Source organism: Sciurus vulgaris (genome assembly GCF_902686455.1).
Source record: "Sciurus vulgaris genome assembly, chromosome: 5".
Classification (NCBI taxonomy): domain Eukaryota; kingdom Metazoa; phylum Chordata; class Mammalia; order Rodentia; family Sciuridae; genus Sciurus; species Sciurus vulgaris.
Window position 1 is genome coordinate 47,604,865 of NC_136465.1, and position 21,472 is coordinate 47,626,336.

A 21,472-nucleotide genomic window follows, 5' to 3' on the forward strand; every position below is an offset into this window, starting at 1 on the left:
GGGGCTGGGAAAAGACGGAAGAGAGGAAACCCAACCCTCATGAAGCAGACATCCTGGAGAAAGGGGAGATAGACAGTAAACAAGATAGACAAGAAAAACTGCATCGTACTATAGATCAGCTTTGTGGAGAACAATGAAGCAGAGAAGGGGGATGGAGAATGTGTGTTGGGGGATGGGGCATTCCACCCCCACCCGGAATGGGATGGTTGGGAAGGACACACATAGAAAATGACTTGGGTATCAGCCTCAAGATGGGGATGGAGGGAACAGTGTAGATATTTGGGGGAGAGACTAGCAAGGTAAGTGGTGAAAATGGCCAGATTCAGGATATATTGTAAAGGAAAAGCTGATAGGATTTGCTGATGGACTGGAGGTGAAGTATGAGAAATAAAAAGGATGACTTAAAAGTGCTTCACTTGAGCAGCTGGGAGGATGGAAGGGGAAAGGCTGCAGGAGGTACAGGCTTGGGGAACGTGTGTGACTGTGGGAGCCGTCTGGAGTTCAGTGGAACCGGCTCATGCTTAGCATGAGACTACTTGGCACAGAGTAGGTGCTCAAGAAATGCTTGCTGACAACCCATAAATGAATCAGTCCATCAGTCAAAGGACATATGAATAGAGAACCCAGAATACCATGAAAAAAGGAAAGAAACCCTGAACTCTTTTCCTAAGATTGAACTTGATACCCTATGTGGGTTTATGAATTAGAGGCAGCTAGGAATTAGGGATTTTAAAAGTTTTATTTTGAATATATTCGGCATATGCTTTGTTTTGTTTCGTTTGCAGTACTGGGAATTGAACACAGTACCACCTCATATCTGCTAGGCAGGTGCTCTACCACTGAGCTACCTTGCCAGCTGGGTTTTGTTTTTGTTTTTAAGTTTAGTTTTGAGATGGTGGTCTCACTAATTTACCCAGGTTGTCCTTGAACTTGTGATCCTCCTGCCTCAGCCTTCCAAAAAGCTGGAATTACAGGCGTGCTTTTAATGAAAGTGTTCCTCCTAGATGTAACAGCTTTATGCCAATGGAGGTTGGCACTGCTTATTTCCTAAAAGGACATGGGACCAAAGAACCTAAGCTATGGAGGTTGTCAGTGACTCTGTCCAACACAGCAACCTTGGGAGTCCAGAATTATATGACAGGCTAATTTCTATCCATTTGTGTCTTCACACACAACTATAGGCTGGAATAGGTTTCTTTGATTTTGTGTAAATTGTATCATATCTTTTTCGTTTTTAAATTTGATAATTGGTGATGCTACTTTTCTAAGAATATCTTTGTTTTAGTTCCATAACATGTCCCAAGGTAAAAACAAACTGCATTTCACATGTGGGTTAAACCAAGGATTTTGGAAATTTTGGAAAACTATTCTTTCTCTGTCATTTCCCTCCCTTCCAAGTACAAAGGAGCCCACCTTTGACACAGTGTAGCTTCTGTGGCAATTTCAAGGAGGCTGTTAATATAAGGAAGCAAGGGACTGGCCAGGAGATTGTCACGGTACCAATTCTGGTGTGCATTCCTCAAAGTGTTTGCTTTCTTTTCTGCCTTTGATGCTATTGGCCACTCCCCCATTCCCCACATCCCCAGGCTAGGAATTGACCCCAGGGCCTCAGGTATGCTAGGCAAGTGTTCTACCACTAGTCACATCCCTAGCCTGACTTCCTCCTTTTTGAAAGTCTTCCTTTTACTTTTGTGGATTCACTTTTTCCTTTACTTCCTTACTTCTTGGCCACTCCTTTTTGGGGTTCTGTATTTTCCTTTCTCTGCTCACCTCTTTCAGGGTTTTTGCCCTGCCAAAACTTTCCCTCTACTCACTGTCTCAGTACACGTATTCTCACCCACACAAGTACCTGCTGAATGAGCACAGTGATTCAGCTGTCAAGGAAGAAGGTGAGCAGGGCAGTGTGCCCCATGGCCTTGCATTCTTGGGCTCCTACTCTCCACTCCAGCACCAACTCCTTTTTGGGGGGTGGGTGGTTCCAAGGATTGAACTCTGGGGCACTTGACCACTGATCCACATCCCCAGCCCTTTTTATTTTTTATTTTGAAACCGGGTCTTGCTAAGTTGCTTAGGACCTCACTAAATTGCTGAGGTTGGGTTTGAACTTGCGATCCTCCTGCCTCAGCCTCCTGAGCTGCTGGAATTACAGGCGTGCTCCACTGCTCTGGGCTAACCACTCTTGCCATTCCCCCACATGTCACCTTTTCTGGGATTGCTCCAAATGCCACCTGTTTTTAGAAAACTTCAGCTGTGCATTCATATGTGCTTAGGATATAGGATGTTAAATTAACTGTTGCTGAGGGGGAAAAAAAAAAACACCCTTAAGGCTTCTTAATGGCTTTAAAAAAACAAATGACTTATTCTATCTTGGTTAGCCTCAATGAGACTGCATTGAAGATGTTGTCCAGGGCTGCTGTTGCCCATTGGGGCAAAGCATCCAATTCTGAGCTGGTTTACATGCTGGTAAGCTAGTGCCATTCTTGGTGGGGGGCTTCAGTTCTTCTTAGCAGGGTTGCTTGAATGTCTTTGTGGCATGGCAACTTACTTCCTCCAAAAAAGCAAGAAGAAAGTTATGTTGCCTTTTGTAATTAGCCTCAGAATTCATGGCCTCAGAAAAATAGCATTATCTGCCATTTTCTTCTGGTCTCTAGAAGAGCCTAGACTCATGTGGAAGAAGACCACACAAGGGCACAGATACCAGGAAGCCTCTTGGAGGTAAACTGCCCCATGTAGTTATTCACTGTCTTAGTCAGAATAACTCTAATTTGACCTCAAAACTTATCTCACTGACATGGGTCACTTCCTGGGAGATGCCTTCTCTCTGGTGGGTGAACTATCTCCTCTGCTTCCAGCGTACCTCAGACATATCTCCATCATACGTACAAAAGTTCATGAAAGCCAGCATGGTGGCTCACATCTATAATCCCAGTGGCTCAGGAGGCTGAGGCAGGAGGATAGAAAGTTCAAAGGCAGCCTCAGCAATTTAGTGAGGTCCTAAGCAACTCAGCAAGACCCTGTTTCAAAATAAAAAATGAAAAGGGCTGGGGATGTGACTAAGTGGTTAAGTGCCCCTGGGTTCTGTCCAAAAACAAACAAAAAAAAACTTGATTTTCTTAATTCTCCCTTCTTTGGTCTTTATGTTCCTTCAGGAATAAGAGAATGTCTTACTTAATTTAATATCCTAGGGCAAGGATGCATAGTAGAATCTCAATTCAATTTACTTAATCAATAATTGAATGAATAAATAGCATTTCCTTTTACCAGACAGAAATATTTTTGTAGAGCACTTAATTTATATTGTCCTCCACTTTAGTTCCTCAATTCTGTACTGGTTGGTTTTCATGTTTCAGTTTTTAAGTTGTATTTCCCATCCCATCTCACCCCTGACTCAGGCCCTACTCCACTTTGACCCAGCAATTCCATTCCGGGAATTTATTCTAAGGACATAATTGCACAGTTGGCAAGGATGTAGCTGACAGCATTGTTAATTTCAGCATGTTCATGTTTTAGCTTGGTGGAAAACATAAATTTCCAAAAATGGCAATTAGATTAAATAATTGGGCAATAATGGCATAGAACATTGTGTGGTCATTGAAATACTACTACGGAAATATATTCATTGATATGAAAGATGTCCTGTTGATACTATTACATGAAATAAAATAAAGGTACAAATTTTAAAAAAAAAATTTTAGTTGCAGATGAACATATCTTTATTTGGTTTATTTAATTTTATGTGGTGCTGGGGATCGAACCTCACACATACTAGGTAAACCCTCTACCACTGAGTCACAACCCCAGCCCCCTCCTCAATTTTTTAAATTTATTTTTAGTACCAAGGATTGAACCCAGGGGTGCTTAACCAATGAGCCACATCCCCAGCCTTTTATTTTTTATTATTTTGAGTCAGGATCTTTCTAAATTAGAGCCTCACTAAGTTGTTGAGGCTGGCTTTGAATTTGTAGTCCTCCTGCCTGAGACTCCTGAGCCACTGGGATTACATGTGTGTACCACTGTGCCCTGCTACAAAATTGTGTTTTTAATTGTGCACAAATACACACATCATAAAATTTATCACCTTAACCATTTCTTTCAGTTCAGTAATATTAAGTATGATCACAATGTTGTGCCACCAGTCTCTAGGACTGTTTTCATCTTGCAAAATTATAACTCTGGACTCTTTAAACAGTGACTTCCCATTTCTCCCTCTGCCATGCTGCTATCTCCATGAGTTTTCCTGTTTTAGGTACCTCATGTAAGTGAAATTATACAGTACTTGCCTTTTGATGAATGGCTTATTTCACTTAAAGGTCCGTTCATGTTGTATTACATGTCAGAATCTCCAGCCTTTTTATGACCGAGTAATATAATACTGTATGTATCTGCCACATTCTGTGGCTCCTTCCTTTTTGCCATTCTGAAAAAGGCTTCTGTGGGGTGGGGATTGTGACTCAGCGGGTAGAGCGCTTGCCTAACATGTGTGAGGCACTGGGTTCAATTCTCAGCACCACATACAAATAAATAAAGATTTATCAACAACTAATAAAAATGCTTTTTTTTTAAAAAATAAGGCTTTTGTGACCCTGGGTGTACACATATCTCTTCAAGACCCTGCTTTCTATTCATTTTGAAATATACCCAGAAGTGGAATTGCTGTCATATGATCATTCTATTTTTAACTTTTAGTTTTTTGAGGATCTGTCTTACTATTTTCTACAGAGGCCACATTGTTTTACATTCCCTTCAAAGGTGCACAAGGCTTCTGATTTGCTCACATCCTTGCCAACACTTGTTAGTTTCCATTTTTTAGCCACCTTAATGGGTGTGAATCAAATCACAGTTTTGATTTGCATTTCCCTAATGATGAGTGGTGTTGAGCAGTATTTTTTTGTCATTTGTTTATCTTCTTTGGAGAAATGTCTATTCAAATCCTTTCTAATTTTTCAATCAGTTTTGCTGCTGCTGTTGTGGTTGTTGGGCTATAGAAGTTGTTTCAGATTCAGAATACTAACCTCTGATCAAATGTAGGATTTATAAGTATTCCATTGACTATTCACTCAGTTAATTGTGTATAAAGTATTTTAAAAATAAAATATTTATACAGACATGCAACCAGGAAAAATCTGAGAAAACACTAGAAGGCTAAGGATGTGGATTGTAAAATTATGGGTAGTTTTACTTTTCTTTATTTTAAATGCATTGTGAAATTTTCTGGCTTTTTATAAATGCTACTTTCACAGAAAAAAAATGGTAAATAGTACTTTCATTCTAGTAAAGCATAGGTCATAGGTTCATCTTCAGAAGGCCTAAATAAGAAGGTCTGAAAGCATGAGGTCTTCAAATTGTCAGTGACCTCCCGGTGGATTTTCAAAGTCAAGGAGTGTCAAGTCATTTTACTCCTCCAAGTTTCCTTTTCTCTTCATTGCGATGCAGGATTTTTCCAGTGCTAGCCTTCTTTATTCTGAAGAATGCACATATCGTGTGTCTGTCCTACTGACTGTCCTCAGGGTAATCTTTCCCAACACCTTCTATGTTCTCAAAGCACTTGTTCCTATGTCTATTGAAGCACCACAGGATGGTGTCTGGTTCCCTCTCTAGTTGGGGGATGTTCTCAAAATCAAGGTCTCACTTTTGCAACCACCCACTAGCACAATGGTTGTGGAATAATATGGCCAAATTCAATTAGGGTGCCTTTCAGTTACTCAACTTCTCAGGAGATTTGACTCAAGAAAATCAGTTGACTGCTTCTTGATTCTGCACTGACACCACACTATCTTGTTTCTCTAAATTTTTGTCTCCCTACTTTCTTTTTTTTCCTCCCACATTTTTATTGATGCATTATAGTTGTATATAATGATGGGATTTGTTGTTACATATTCATACATGCACACAATAAAACAGCATAATTTGGCCAATAGCACTCCCCAGTACTTCCCTCCTCCCTCCTGGTCTCCCACCCCGGGTCAGTTTGCTCTACTGATCTCCCTTTGATTTTCATGAGGTCCCCCCAACCTTTTCCTTTTTCTTTTCTAGCTACTGCATATGAGAGAAAACATACAAACCTTGAACTTCTGAGTTTGACTTTCCTTGCTTTACATAATGGTCTCTATCCATTATGTTCCACCCATTCTCCGGCAAATGACATAATTCCATTTTACTTTGTGGCTGAATAAAACTCCATTGTGCATATATACCACATTTTCTTTATCCATATCCATTCATCTGTTGATGGACACCTAGCCTGGTTCCATAGTTTGGCTTTTGTGAATTGTGCTGCTATAAATTTTGGTATGCATGTATCACTACAGTATGATGACTTTAATTCATTGGAATAAATACCAAGGAATGCTATATCTAGGTCATATGGTGGTTGCATGCCTAACTTTTTGAGGAACCTCCATATTGATTTCCATAGTGGTTTTACTAATTTACAATCCCACAGTGTAAACGTGTTCCTTTTTCTCCACATTCATTCCAGCATTTATTATTACTTGTGTTCTTGATAACTGTCATTCTGACTGGTATGAGATGAAATCTCAGTGTGGTTTTGATTTGTGTTTCCCTAATTGCTAATATTGAATATTTTTCATACATTTTTTAGACATTTGTATTTCTTCTTTTGAGAAGTGTCTGTTTAATGCATTTGCCCATTTATTGACTGGGTTATTTGATTTTTTTGTTGTAAAGTTTTTGTGTTCTTTATATATTCTAGATATTAATCCTCTGTCAGAAGAGTAGCTAGCAAAGATTTTCTCCCATTCTGTAGGTTCTCTCCTTACATTCCTAATTGTTTCCTTTGCTATGCAGAAGCTTCTTAATTTAATGCTATCCCATTTACTTTCTCTTGGTATTATTTCCTGAGTTTTCGGGGTCCTATTGAGAAAGTTATTGCCTGTGCCTATATGGAGTATGACCCTATGTTTTCTTCTAGGAGTTGCATAGTTTCTGGTCTAATTTTTAGGTTTTAGATTCATTTCAATTTGATTTGATGCAGGGTGAGAGATAATTTCATTCTTCTATATATGGATAACCAGTTTCCCCAGCAACATTTGTTTTAAAAAAGCTGTCTTTTCTCCAATGTATGTTTTTGGCATCTTTGTCAAGGATCAGATGACTTTAGATGTGTGGGTTTGTCTCTGTCTTTTATTCTGTACCACTGGTCTATGTGTGCAGTTTTTGTAGCTGTGTAGTATAATTTGAAGTCAGCATTGCCTTTTGACTTAGAATTTTTTTTTCCCCTGGGTATTTTATTCTTCCAAATGAATTTTAGGACTTTTTTCTAGTCCTGTGAAGAATGTCACTGGTATTTTGGTGGCTTCTGAGGTCTTCTTCAATAATTCCTTTTTTTCTTTCCTTTTTTTTTTTTTTTTTTTTTTTTGACGGAGGTATGGGGGAGGAACTCAGGGGCACTCAACTACTGAGCCACATTCTCAGCCCTTTTTGTATTTTTTTTAGAGACAGCATCTCATTGAGTTGCTAAGTGGCTTACTAAGGTGCTGAGGCTGGCTCTGAACTTGTGATCCCCTTGCCTCAGCCTCCCGACAATTTTTTCTTCATTGTGCTGTAGTTTTCATTATAGAGGTTTTTCACCTCCTTGGTTAGATTTATTCCTAGCCCTGTTTTCGTTCTCAAGCAGATTCATTATTGGCATATAGGAAAACTGTTGATTTTGTAACCTGCTATTTTACCAAATTTATTAGCTCTAGAAGTCTTTTGCTAGAATTTTGTGAATTTTCTAAGCATAGGATCATATCATCTACAAACAGTGATAATTTGACTTCATCCTATCCTAATTTTATCCCTTTTACTTCCTTCTCTTGCCTAATTGCTCTGGCTAGAATTTCTAGCACTGTATTTAATAAGAGTGGTGAGAGTTCTCATCTTATCCAAGATTTTAAAGGAAATGCTTTCAGTTTTTCCCCACTTTGGGTTTTTATATATAGTCTTTATATTGTTAGGGTAGGTTCCTTCTATCTCTAGTACCTTGAGTGTTTTTTTAATGAATGGTTGCTGAATTTTGTCAAAGGCCTTCTGTGCATTTATTAAGATGACTAATGATTTTTATCCTGAATTGTATTTATGTGATGAATTACTTTTATTGATTTGTACATATTAAACTTTTATTACATCTCTAGAAAATGTTGTTGGACATAACTAATATTTTATTAAGTACTTTTATATCTAAGTTCATCAAGGAGGTTGGTCTGTAGTTTTCTTTCCTTGGTGTGTCCTTAACTGGTTTTGATATGAATGTGATATTGACTTCATGGCATGAATTTGGGAGGTATTTCATCCCTTCTATTTCATGTAATAATTTGAGGGGTATTGACGTTAGTTCTTTAAAGATTTGGTAGAATACAGCTGAGAATTCATCTGGTCTTGGGCTTTTCTTTTTTTGGAAGGCTTTTTGTTATTGCTTCTTAGCAATTGTCCTCTTAGTTCAATTTTGGCAGATCTTATTTGTCTGGAAATGTATCCATTTCTTCTAAGTTTTCCAATTTATTGAAGTATAAATTTTCAAAATAGTCACTAATGATCTACTGGATTTCTGTGATGTCTGTGGTGATTTCTCCTTTTTCATCTCTAATTTTTTTTGTTTTGTTTTTTTGGTACGGGGGATTGAACTCAGGGGCATGTGACCATTGAGCAACATCCCCAGCCTTATTTTGTATTTTATTTAGAGACAGGGGTCTCACTGAGTTGCTTAGCACCTCACTTTTTGCTGAGGCTGGCTTTGAACTCATGATCCTCTTGCCTCAGCCTCCCAAGCTGCTGGGATTACAGGCGGGCACCACTGTGCCTGGATTCTAATTTTATTAATTTGGATTTTTTCTTTTGGTTAGTTTGGCTAAAGGCTCATCTTTCTTGTTTCTCTTTTCAAAGAACCAACTCTTTGTTTCACTGATTTTTTTTTTTTTTTTTTTTTTTTTAATTCTCGAGTTCATTGATTTTGGCTCTGATCTTCATTATTTCCTTCTTTCTACTGATTTTAGAGTTGGCTTATGCTTCTTTTTCAAGGACCTTGTCAGGTTGTTTATTTGAGGTCTTTCTAGTTTTCTTCTGTAGATACAGCTATAAACTTTCCTCTTAGAACTGCCTTCACAATGTCTGAGAAGTTCTGGTATGTTGTATCACTATTCTTATTTGAGTCTAAGAATTTTTAAATTTCTTCCTTGATTTTTTTCTATCTCCTATTCATCATTCATAAGAGTATTGTTCAATCTCCATGTATTTATATAATTTCTGTAGGGGTTTTGTCATGTTGATTTCTAATTTTGTTCCATCATGATCTGATAAGATGCAAGGAATTATATCACTTTTTTTGTATTTGCTTAGAGTTGCTTTGTGGATCAAAATATAGTCCATTTTGGAGAAGGTTCCATAAGCTGCTGAGAAGAAAGTGTATTCAACTTTTGTTGGATGAAATAGTCTATAGATGTCTTCAAGTCCATTCAATTTATAAAATTTTTCAGGTCCAAAGAGTCTTTACCAAGTTTATGTCTGGATGACTTATCCAAGGGTGAGAGAGGTGTATTGAGATCACCCAGAATTATTATTGTACTGGGGTCTAACTGAGGCTTCAATTTGAATAGTGTCTCTTTTATGTAATTAGTTGCACCCACTTTGGGGGCATAAATTATTTTATATTTATTTGTTATATCTTCTTGTTCCTTTTACCAGTATGAAGTGACCTTCTTTGTCTTCTCTGATTAATTTTTGTTTGGTCTGCTTTTTCAGATATGAGAGTAGTTACTCCTGCTTGTTTTGGGGCTCAATACTCATGATGTATCAATTTCTATTCTTTCAGCTTGTGTCTTCTTTGCCTGTAAGGTGTGTCTCTTGCAAGCAGGACTCTATCCCTTTGTAAAGTCCTCTTCTGCTTCCTACTTCTAATATCAGTGTTCTTTCACGTTCAGTACCTTTACTTGATCCTCTGTCCTTCTATGACCCCATCTATTTCTGTAACTTTAAATCTCACCTACTTATCAAATATTTCCAACTGGCCCATACACTGTTTGAGCTCCAGATTTGCATATCCATCTGCTTTGTTCTGTATGTTTCCTGTTTATTCTTCTCCACCTACTCTCTACCCTTGTTGATCTTCCTCCTTGCCCTGGTGCATTGATCATTACAAAACTATATCAACAGACTCTGACTTCCAGCTGGGTTTGGCCCATAGAAGTTTCCAACAGATTTAAAGTCAAAAGGTGTATAAAGCTGGAAAATTTATTACTCCAGCTTCTTCTTCATGGATCACTTTCAGGTTGGAATATCTCTCTACTGAAGGCTGTAGCTTTTGTTGGGAGAACATCTCCATCCAATGCACTGTGTGCTTTCTCTGTATCTATCTGTATATCTGTCTCCATCTCTATTGCTATACTGGTTACTGCCAATTTCCCTTGCTTTTTCAGATGTAGGTGTGGCAATGGTTCCCCACTATTCCTAGTTTTAGGGGACTATACCATCTTTCTGAGCTTTCCCTAAACTCCGCCTATACCTTTGTACATAGCTCTTTTATTAAACTCTCCTCAAATTACCCTGGTTTCCTTCCAGGACCCTGACTTATACTTACCTATTTGACATCTCCCCTTGAAAAACCCACGGTCATCTCAGCCTGACATGCCCATCACGTAACTTTTGGTTTTCCCACACAACTCCTTCTCCCACTTTCTGTTGTGTCTGTGGATGTGATTACCACCAGTCCAGGTACACCCTGGGAGTCTACCTGGTTGCTCCATCTTTCTCATCCTCTATGTTATCTATCACTGGGTCTGTAAATTCAGCTCCCCAGGGCTGGCCATTTCTTATTCTTTAGATCTTAGCTTCAATATTGTTTTCTCAAAAAACTCTCCTTTACCCACCCAGTAAGGGTCACCCTTTATTTATTCCACGTACCAGTTTGTTTGCTTCTTAGGAAATGATAGTACCATCTACAGGCACTTAATGGAGTGAATAAACTTGTATAGTTGTGTTCCTTTGGTAGAAAATAGTGATTCTGAACTATGAACAATAATGAATGTAATTCTTAGAGTCACCCTGTTTGGAAGGTAATTTTTCCTGGACTCTATCCAAATGGCAGAATTAATCTTTGAAGTTTCAGATCTATATCCATGCTAACCTCTGTAAGACACAGTACCTCTCAAAGCCTCATGAAAAATAAGCCATTGGTTTATCCATCATTTCTGTATTAATAGAGGTAAATTATATGACATCCAGAGTTTCATAAAAGCCAGATTTCATTGGTTACAAGTCCAAAGATTTATCCTAGATTATACATTTGTTTCAGATAGTCTCCACATATTATAGCAACTTTAAAAAGATATAATCCAGATGCCTAAATTGCAAAGTTTATGACTTAACTATCTGACTGAGTCAGTAACTACAAGTTCACAAAACAAACACACAAAATCAAAAATGAAAGGGAACATTTCTGAAACAAGATGTCTTCCTTTTGTCAAAGTTTTCAAACACAGAGAGTCAAACAGAAAATAGACATAGACATGTTTGTTATCAGAAGTGTACTAAAGCATTTACCTGTTTTCTCCCTGTGGAACACTGCCTCAAGGGGGATCCATCATCTGTGGTGTGTGGATTCGGAGCTGAGGATTCGCCATGCTGTTTAAGTCACCTTTAAATTGGTTTTATCTACCTGAAGGCTTGGGACTGAGCCAAGCAAAAGCAATCAATTGCTTGGATGATACTTTTAGAAAGGGGTTCAGAAAAACACATAGGGATGAAGAAAGGATAAAATGAGGACAGCAAGTCCATTCCACTCACATTTATTAAGCGTTATGGGCAAAGCACTGCATTAGGGTCTGGCTATTTAAAAAGTGAAATAAGACAGGGTTTCTTTCCTCCAGGAAATTATCAACTAAATAATATGAAAAACATAAAACACTGTGGAAGTTTCAATTTTTGATACTGTTTTATTGCATATATAACAAAGCAAAATTAATAGCTATATACAGAGACTGGTGTTATTAGCTGAATTGTGTCTCCACAAACTTTGTATGTTGAAGTCCTAACTCCTGGTACTTCAAAATGTGATCTTATATAAAGAGAGTCTTTAAAGAGGCAATTAAGTTTGAATGGGGTCATTAGAGTTCCCCTACTTCTATATGATTGGTGTCCCTACAAGAAGAGGAAATATAGAGTAAGACTCATATACAGTGAGGACACTAAGTGAACACGAAGGCTGCCATCTATGAGCCAGGAAGACGGCCCAGCAGCAGATCCTTCTTTTGCTGCCTTTAGTAGGAACCAATCACTCTGGGGATCAAGTAATATCCGGGCTTTTGAAGGACACTTTAGATTCAAACTGTAGCATACCTTAATTTTAGATTTTTGCCTTCAAAACTATGAAACAATAATTTTTATTGCCTGATCTGGTGGTAGTTTGTCATGGTAACTCTAAAAAACTAATATCACAAATGAGGGTAAGAATATTTCAATAGCTAATTGGGGAGAAAAATATGAATACAGGTTCACTCTAGTCCTCTTCTGAAAATATTCCAAGGATACTGGACTTTATTATTATGATTTCTTTTTTGGGGATAAGTTTAAAAGAAAAAAAGGATGATGAATAAAGGCTGAAATGAGAAGCTGTTTTTCTGGAGGCCTCTCTGGGCCCTTTGGAGACACTTAGGACTTGAACTATTGTACATAATGAAGCTTAGAAATGCTTTGCTAAAATTATAGTGTAATAATAATCCTAAAAAATGTGAGAAATGTGTTTTCATTGTATAAATTAGTGACACTTATTATCTACGGACTGGCTAAAACATTTTAGAGACATTTCTGAATATAAAATACTATTCAACAACCCTAACACAAAATAGGCAAAGATTTCACTAGACATTTCTCCAAAGAGGATATTCAAATGGATAATAAGTACATGAAAAAAATGTCCAACATTACTAATCATTACATAAGTACAAATCAAAACTATAAGATACTTATAGTTCTCACCCTTTAGAATGACCATCATTAGAAAAAAAAGTGCCTGTAAGGATGTGGAGAAATCAGAAAACTTCTGTACTGCTAAAATGGTGCAGCCATTCTGGAAAATAGTCTGATGGTTCTTCAAAAAGTTAAACAGAGCTTCCACATGAACCAGCAGTTACACTTCTTGGTATATACCTCGAAGTATGGAAAGCAAGGACTCCACCAAATTTTCATATACCCATATTCCTAGCAGCTTTATTCTTGATAGTGGAAGGTTGAAAGAATCCAAATGTCCTTTGATAGGTGAGTGAACGATGAAATGTGACATATACATACAATGGCATATTATTCAGGTTTCGGAGTGAATGAAATTCTAACACATGGTACCACACGGGTGGACCTTGAAGCCACTATACTAAGTGAAATAAAAATTCAAATACTGCATGATCTCACTTATATGAGGTAGTCAAATTCATAGAGACAGAAAATAGAACGGTTGTTCCTAGGGGCTGAGGTATAAGAAAAACAGTTATTGTCGAATAGGTCCAATGTCTCAGTTTGGGAAGATGAAAAAGCTCTGGAGATAGATGGTGTGAATGGTTACACAACTATGTGAGTATACCTAGTGACACTAAACTGTAGGTTCAAAGGATCAATTTTATGTATGTTTTACCACTCTCAGAAAATTCTGTCAAAAAAATAAAGCCAACTTCTCTAAATTATTTGAAGACCTCAGGTTTTCTAATATTCTCAAGAATTAAATTTTTGCATTTGGATTAGGAGAATTGGAAAAATAAAATTTAATCCTTACATTGCTTAGCTAAAGAACCATTGGCCTAGAAATATGTATCGTCTGGAGATTTGTATCAAACCAAATCAATTTATAGATTGAAATGATTACTTTTATCTCTCACCTTTCCTAGATTATAATATCCTATTGTTTGGTCAAGGTGAATTACCGCCATGAAGAGATTTTTAAGATATGATTAAGGTTTAAATCAATAGTCTTGGAATAAAGCAAATTACCCTCCATAGTGTGGATAGGCCTCATTCGATCAGATGATAAGAACCTGAGGGCCCTACCTTCAGACTGAAGACCAAAAGAGAAACTCTTGCTAGAACTTCCAGCTCACAGAGTTTGGATTTGCCAGTCCCCACAATCTCATAAACAGATTTCTCAAAATAAATCTCTCTCTTGGCTGTTTCTTTGGAGAACCCTGACTTATACTATAGAAAGAAGTCGTGGAGTGTGTAGGTGATTGCGACTTGAATTCCAGGTACTTGACTAGTTTGGTGGCCAGTTAGCAGACTAGAAGGCAAAACAGGTGTTTTGTTTCAGCCATGGAATTCATAACATTGCTGGCAAATAAGTGGGTTTCCTGCCACATTCAGCACTCACAGTGGCAGACGTCAAAAACAAAACTCAGTTCTCTGAATTTGCTGTTCTTCAGACCCTGCTGCACTCTTCCTCTCAGAGAGGAAGTCTTCTCACTACACCGAAGCAGTGCATAGCTCAAGTGATCCACCTGTTGTCCTCACAATGAGAGTGTCACGTGTTGGTCCACTTAAATTTGCCCCCTACACTCCGGTTGTGCATTCTGGACTAAAATTGAGGAGGAGTCCTCTTTCTCTCTGGCCACTGCCAAAGCATGTGTGCATGCTTTGGTAAGCAACATAATGCACTCTGGGTCTTCTCAGTCAAGCTTTCCTAATGCTTCCTTTATTGGCTGACAGAGCCAAAGGAAATTAACTGAGATTTGCAAGCTCAGCTTTTTCCTATCATTTTCCATTGTTACTACTTGTCATGGTTTGAATGTGAAGTGTCCCCCAAAAGCTCATGTGTGAAACAATGCAAGAAGATTTAGAGGAGAAATGATTGGGTTATGAGAGCCTTAAGCCAATTGATGAATTAATCCTCTGACAGGGATTAACTGAGTGCTAACTGAAGGCAGGTAGGGTGCGGCTGGAGGAGGTGGGTCATGGGAAGTGTGCCTTTGGGGTGTATATTTTGTATCTGGTGAGTGGAGTCTCTGTACATTTTCTCATCATCATATGAGCTGCTTCCCTCCACCAACCTTCTGCCATGATGTTCAGCCTCACCTCGAGTCCTAAGGAATGGAGTCTATAGACTGAGTCCTCTGAAACTGTGAGCCCTCAAATAAACTTTTCCTTTTCTACAGTTGTTCTCAGGTCTTTTGATTTCAGCAACAAAAAATCTGACTAAAGCATTACCTTTCATGGAGGTCCTAGATGGATGGCTACAAAACAGGATGAATTTTCAACTAGATATAAATGAGCTGGCATTACCTAGTGGAAATTTTACATTAGTTTTGCAGCTCCTTTTATTTCTCTTCTCTGTGAGCTTTCTTATACTGGAAAAGAAATGGGAAAGTTGAAGGAAAATATGTGAACAGTTAGTTTGGACCACACAGGCATCTTGCATTGCATTCACTTAATGGTGATTTTATTTTCTTAAAGTTTTGTTGTTGTTGTTGTTGTAGATGGACAGCATGCCTTTATTTGCTTATTTTTGTACATGGTGCTAAGGATCCAACAACAGAGCTACGCAAATGCTCTGCCACTGAGTCACAGCCCCAGACACACTTAATGGTGATTTTAAACAGCATGTTTTCCATCAGACACTTCTGATGCCAGTCCTCTTTTCTTCTTCTATATCTACCTCTAGCTACTGGTTCAGCCAGGGGTAATGGGGCCAGTGATTAAACAGGGTTCACTAAGGTAAACGGGACACTCAAGCTAAGGGGTTGAGCAGGCTCAGTGAAAAGGAAAGCAAACTCCGTTGCAAGAAGGTAAGAGGTGAATCAGACCCTTGCAGAAACCAGGGAGCTGGAGGCTGGCATTGAAGCATGGACACAAAGGGAAGAAACGGGGTGAACGGAATAAGGTGACCTGCTGCTATGCACCCTGGCCCTCCCAGCTTTGCTTGACAGTGCCTAAGTCTACTATAAAGTGGAGGCTTGCTGACAGACAGATGAAGGCCAGCTGGGTGTCTCTCATTCATCTCTCCTTGCCTTCTCCATGATTTCCTGCTACTCCCCCACCCTCAGCTACCACCCACACCCATCATAATGCTGTCACTAGCCTGGCGAGGCTAATGACTCTGGCATCACTTATAGTGCATGCCAATGATGTTAGACCGGGTTAGGCAGCTGTGAAAACCAAGAGGCTCCCTTGTGACTCTGAGTTGGCTTTTCCTTATTAAAATGTGTTGTTTCCCAGCATGGTTCCCCAGAGCCCGAAATGAAGCCTTGCTAAGATCTATGAGCCTTTTAAATGTGAAAAATGTCCCTGTGATAGAAATGCAGGACCAACTTGTTGATGTTTACTTTGGCTCTATTTTTAGGAGACAAAAATATATCCAAAACACACGTAAAAAGTTCAAAAGGGAAGAAAACAGTAATGAAGGAAGTGGGGTAGTTGGGACAAAAGGACATTGAAACTGGGGAAAATAAGGGAGAGTACCTCATGTGTCTACTCTCTCTCTCTCTCTCTCTCTCTCTCTCTCTCTCTCTTTTTCTTTTCTTTTTTTTTTTTCTTTTCTGGGGGTATAGTACCAGGGATTGAACCTAGAAATGCTTAATCACTAAGCTACATCCCCAGACATCCCAGCCCTTTATACATATTTATATTTATATTTTTTTAAAGATAGGGGACATTATATACATATGTACATATGATACACACACACACACACACACACACACATATATATATATTTCAGTTGTTGATGGACCTTTATTTTATTCATTTATTACATGCAATGCTGAGAATTGAACCCAGTGCCTCTCACATGCTAGGCAAATGCTCTACCATTGAGCCACAACCCCAGCCCATTTACATAGCATTTATTCTTTTTATATATTTATTTATTTATTTTGCGGTGCTGTGGATTGAACCCAGGTCCTTGTGGATTGAACCCAGGTCCTTGTACTTGTGAGGCAAGCACTCTACCAATTGAGCTATATCCCCAACCCTTTTTTTATATTTGAGAGAGAGACTTGCTAAATTGCTTAGGGTCTTGCTAAGTTGCTGAGGCTGATTTTGAACTTGTGATTCTCCTGTCCTCGCCTCCTGAGTTGCTAGGATTATAGGTGCATGCCACCATGCCTGGCTCATGTGTTTATTCTTTTTTTTTTCTAATATTTGCTTAGTTGTCAATGGACTTCATTTTATTTATTTATATGTGATGCTGAGACCTGAACCCAGTGCTTCACACATGCTAGGCAAGTGCTCTATCCCTGAGCCATGACTCCAGCCCCACATTCTATAGAGTTACTAAATGTGGGGTATAAATTAGAAGTCAACCTCAAAGGGGATCAGGTACTAAGTTATATGACTGGAGAAGGGACAGTTACAGTGGGAAGTCCTAATCCCTTGAAATGGAGATGAGAGAAAAATTCATGTCATTACCCTTATCACTGACAATCCACATTCAATTATTTCTGAGGACAGAGTGAAGAAGCTGGTGTAATCTTTCTGAACAAATTTTCTAACATCCTTACATTAAAAACAACAATTTCCCAGGGCCAGGACTATAATAACTCAATAATATAATAACTCAATAATAGCTTCGCTCTCAAAGATTTGGTGATATAATGAGGAGGGGAATATTTTAGGACTTAATGGTTAGAAGAGGTTGGGTGGATGGCTTTGAATGAGCATTTGTGTAGCAGAGAGATTTCTCACATTGAAAATAGAATACACTCTCCCAGCAGTTTGGGAGGCTCAGGCAGGAGGATTGCAAGTTCAAAGCTAGCCTCAGCAACTTAGGGAGTGTCTTTGTCAGCTATTTCACTGCTGTGACTAAATGATCTGACCAGCACAATTATAGAGGAGGGAAGTTTTATTTGAGGGCTCATGGTTTCAGAGGTCTTAGTCCATAGAAGCCTGGCTCCATTCCTCAGGGCTCAAGGTGTGGCTGAACATCTTGGTGGGAGAAGGTGGTGAGGGAAGCAGCTTGCATCATCAGGAAGCAGAGAGAAAGAGAGAGAGAGAGAGGGAAAGAGAGGGAGAGGGAAAGAGGGAAAGAGAGAGGGAGGGAGGGAGGGAGAGAGAGACGGAGAGGGAGAGGGAGAGAGGGAGAGAGGAGAGGGAGAGGGAGAGAGGGAGAGGGAGAGAGGGAGAGGGAGAGAGGGAGAGAGGGAGAGAGGGAGAGAGAGAGAGAGGGAGAGAGGGAGAGAGGGAGAGGGAGAGAGGGAGAGAGGGAGAGAGAGAAAGAGAGACTCTACTCTCCAGATACAAAATATATACCCCATAGCCATGCCCCAATTCCTATTGCCTCTGGTCACACCCTACCACTTCAATTAATCCCATCAGGGATTAAATCATTGATTGGGTTAAAACTCTTACAACCCAATCATATTTTCTCTGAACTTTCCTGCATTGTCTCAGATGTGAGCTTTTGGGGGACACCTCACATCCAAACCATAACAGAGAAATCCTATACAACTTAGTGAGACCCTGTCTTAATTTTTTTTTAAAAGGGGGGCAAAAGGTTGGGGATGTGGCTCAGTGGTTAAGCACCCCTTGGTTCAATTCCTGATACCAAAGGTGGGGAGGGAGAAAGAAAGTAGAATACACTCAATCTACTTAGAGCATATTTTGAGAGATCTACAAGTACTCCAGTATGTACTTTCTGAAAAATGCAAAGTGGCTAAAGGAGAAATGACCTGTGCAAGATTAAATACGTTTGTTTGGGTTGCAGTAATTCAGAGGAAAAAGGAAAAGTTTGAAACTCATGAAACAAAACCCTGGCTCTTCAATGAAGCAGGGAGGAAGGTGCGTTCCGTCCAGGGGAGGAGATCACGGAGAAGGCAGGAGCAAGGCTGAACTCAGGGAGCAAGCAGACCACTCCTGGCAAGGAGGGAGTGCAGCCCCTCTTCCCCAGAACACCAGACACTTGCCTGGGAGATGCTGCCCCACTTTAGGCCATGTCACTTCAATTGAACAACAGCAACGTCCTGGTGGGGTCATTGGGAGAGGAAAACACACCAAAAATTAATTCTAGAGAAACTTTCTCAAGTGACTGGCATAATCTTTTCTCCGTGGCAAAATGTTGTTCCCAATAGGATCTCCAAGCCATTCTTTTGAGTTAAGTGTGTGTGTTTGCTTTTATATCACAGTGCCCAAAATAACCAACACAAAAAACTTAGAGGAGGGAAAGTTTGTTTTGGCTCATGGTTTCAGAAAGTTAGTCCATGGTTGGTCAACTGCATTGCTCTGGGTCTAAGGTGAGGCAGAACATGATGGCAGAACGGGGTAGTAGAGGAAAGCAGCTTAGGACATGGCAATCTGGAAACAGGGAGAGAGAGCAGGAAGGAGCCTTGAGGAAGTTGAACCCTTCCAGGGCACACCCCCAGTGACCTTTCTTCTCTAACCACACCCCAGCTGCCTACAGTCATTCCATTCAAACTAGGATGAACTGACTAGGTTACAGCTCTCATAATCTAATCATTGCACCTCTGATTATTCCTGCATTAACACAGGAACTCTGGGAGAATACCTTATCTCCAAACCATAATGGTAGTTTTTTTTCCTGTTTATTATTTTTACTTGTATTTGTCTGGTTTTTGCCTAGGTACCTGGTTGAGGTGAACACTGGCAGAAATAACTTTTTTAAAAATGTTACTGTATTCTAGAAATGGTTCTCTCACAACCCAAAGCAGAAGGAACAACCAGGACCTGAATGGCAACATAAGCTGAGTATTGCTATCAAAGTAATGGAAACTTCATATTAACAATTATCCCACTTCCACACCCTTGGCCTCTTCTATCTCCAGCTTCAGGTGGGGCAAGTAGTGACTAGGAACATTAGCATTCCCATTAAGACCCTCATGGGGCAAGGTGGCTTCTTGGCCCACTCCAGAGGCCATTTAGACATTCCCTTCCAGTGCCTTGCTCTCCCCTCTGAGGGAACACTGAGGTCTCATCCTTCCCAGAAGGGTGAGGTAGCACTCTTTTCAGTTCAAACCCCCATACTGTCTTTCTTACCTCTTCCTCCTCCCAGCTTTCCAGGGGGATTGCATTTCTACCCTAGCTGGATTCTCACTGCAATCTTCTCCTCTCTCACCTCTGCCCCTGAAGTACTATTTATCTGCGATGGCTGTACAAACATGACACTTCTCATTTGAGGGCTATCTCCTATGGATCACTTCATCATTCTCAGTCACATCTCCTTATGGTTATCATAGCACTTAAAATTGTTTGAAAGCATGTGGTACACTGGTGTATTTACGAATTTATTGTCTCCTTTTCTCCCTCTAGCATCTAAGGTCCATGAGAGCAAGGACCTTGCCTTGTGGACTTCTGTATTTTCAGTGCTCAGAACAGTGTTTGACATGTAGAAGGTACACAACGATTTCCTTTTATTGTTGAAAACATAGGGTATAATGAACGTTGACTCAGAGAACTTGGGGAAATAGGGCATTCTATTAAGTGATGCAGTAGGGGGATTTAGAGGACCTAAGAGTCACTGGGGGACCCGGAGGGCTAAGGAAAGAGGGGCATGAGGTATGCAAAGGGGCTTGGGGAAGTGTATTATGTGGACCACTGCAGGTGGTGTCCTTGAGACCTGTTCAAGGAATCTATAAGGAGAAACTATTTTCATCATAATTGTAAGATGTTAATTGCCTTTTCTGCTGTATATTTCCACTAATGGCATAAAAATAAAAGCAGGTAAAACTGCCCTCAGCTTAGCATGTATCCAGACAGTGGTACCCAACAGTCACCATATACTTATTGCAAAACAAATGCTGGTTTCATTTAAGAATGTTCTTAATAAATCAATAAAATTTAATTTTATAAACTCTCAGTCTTTGAGTACATGTCCACTTAATATTCTGTGACCAGAAATACACAGAAAGCATTTCTGCTGAATATTGAAATGCGTTGGTTTTCTTGGGGAAAAACCCTAGGCAATTGCATTTTTAGCTAAACTAACCATTTATTTTTCATTAAAAACACAATTTTTATGCAGGGAATGAAAAAAAAAAACTATAGTTGTTAAAACTTGGATATTTCATAGATAGTGTATCAAAAGTGAATAAGCTGAACTTTTCACCTCCAGCAAAACCTATCTGAAAATTAAATCTGAAGTCAAGAGAAAATTAGAAATACAATGCATTAGTAAGCTTTCTCTTACTGTAACAAATATCTGAGATAAAGCAACTTACAAAGAGGGAAGGCTGATTTTGGTTCACAGTTTTGGAGGTTTCAGTCCATGTTGGTTGGCCCCCTTGCTTTTGGGCCTGTAGTGAGGTATGATATCATGGTGAGAGCACGTGGCAGAACAAGCTGCTCACTTCATGGCAGCCAGAAAGCAAAGGAGAAGAGGAGTAGTTAGGGTCCTAATATCCCCTTCAATGACACACCCCCATATGACTAGGAGACTTCCAACTTAAGTTCCACCTCTTACATGTTTCACCACCTCCCAACTGCACGATAGGCTGGGGACCAAGCCTTTAGCACTTGGGTTTTTGAGGGATACTCATTCAAACCTCAGCATCAG

At 39.4% G+C, this 21,472-nt stretch overlaps 1 protein-coding gene across 1 annotated transcript in view; it reads left to right on the plus strand.

Annotated features, from left to right (window-relative positions):
* Positions 1-21,472, plus strand: part of LOC306662182 (uncharacterized protein) — a gene marked incomplete at its 5' end in the record, with an annotated part of 38,173 nt that overhangs the window by 1,380 nt on the left and 15,321 nt on the right. The window contains 1 exon segment of the mRNA XM_079141739.1: positions 1,780-1,889. Within this exon segment, the coding sequence (XP_078997865.1) occupies positions 1,780-1,889 (110 nt within the window).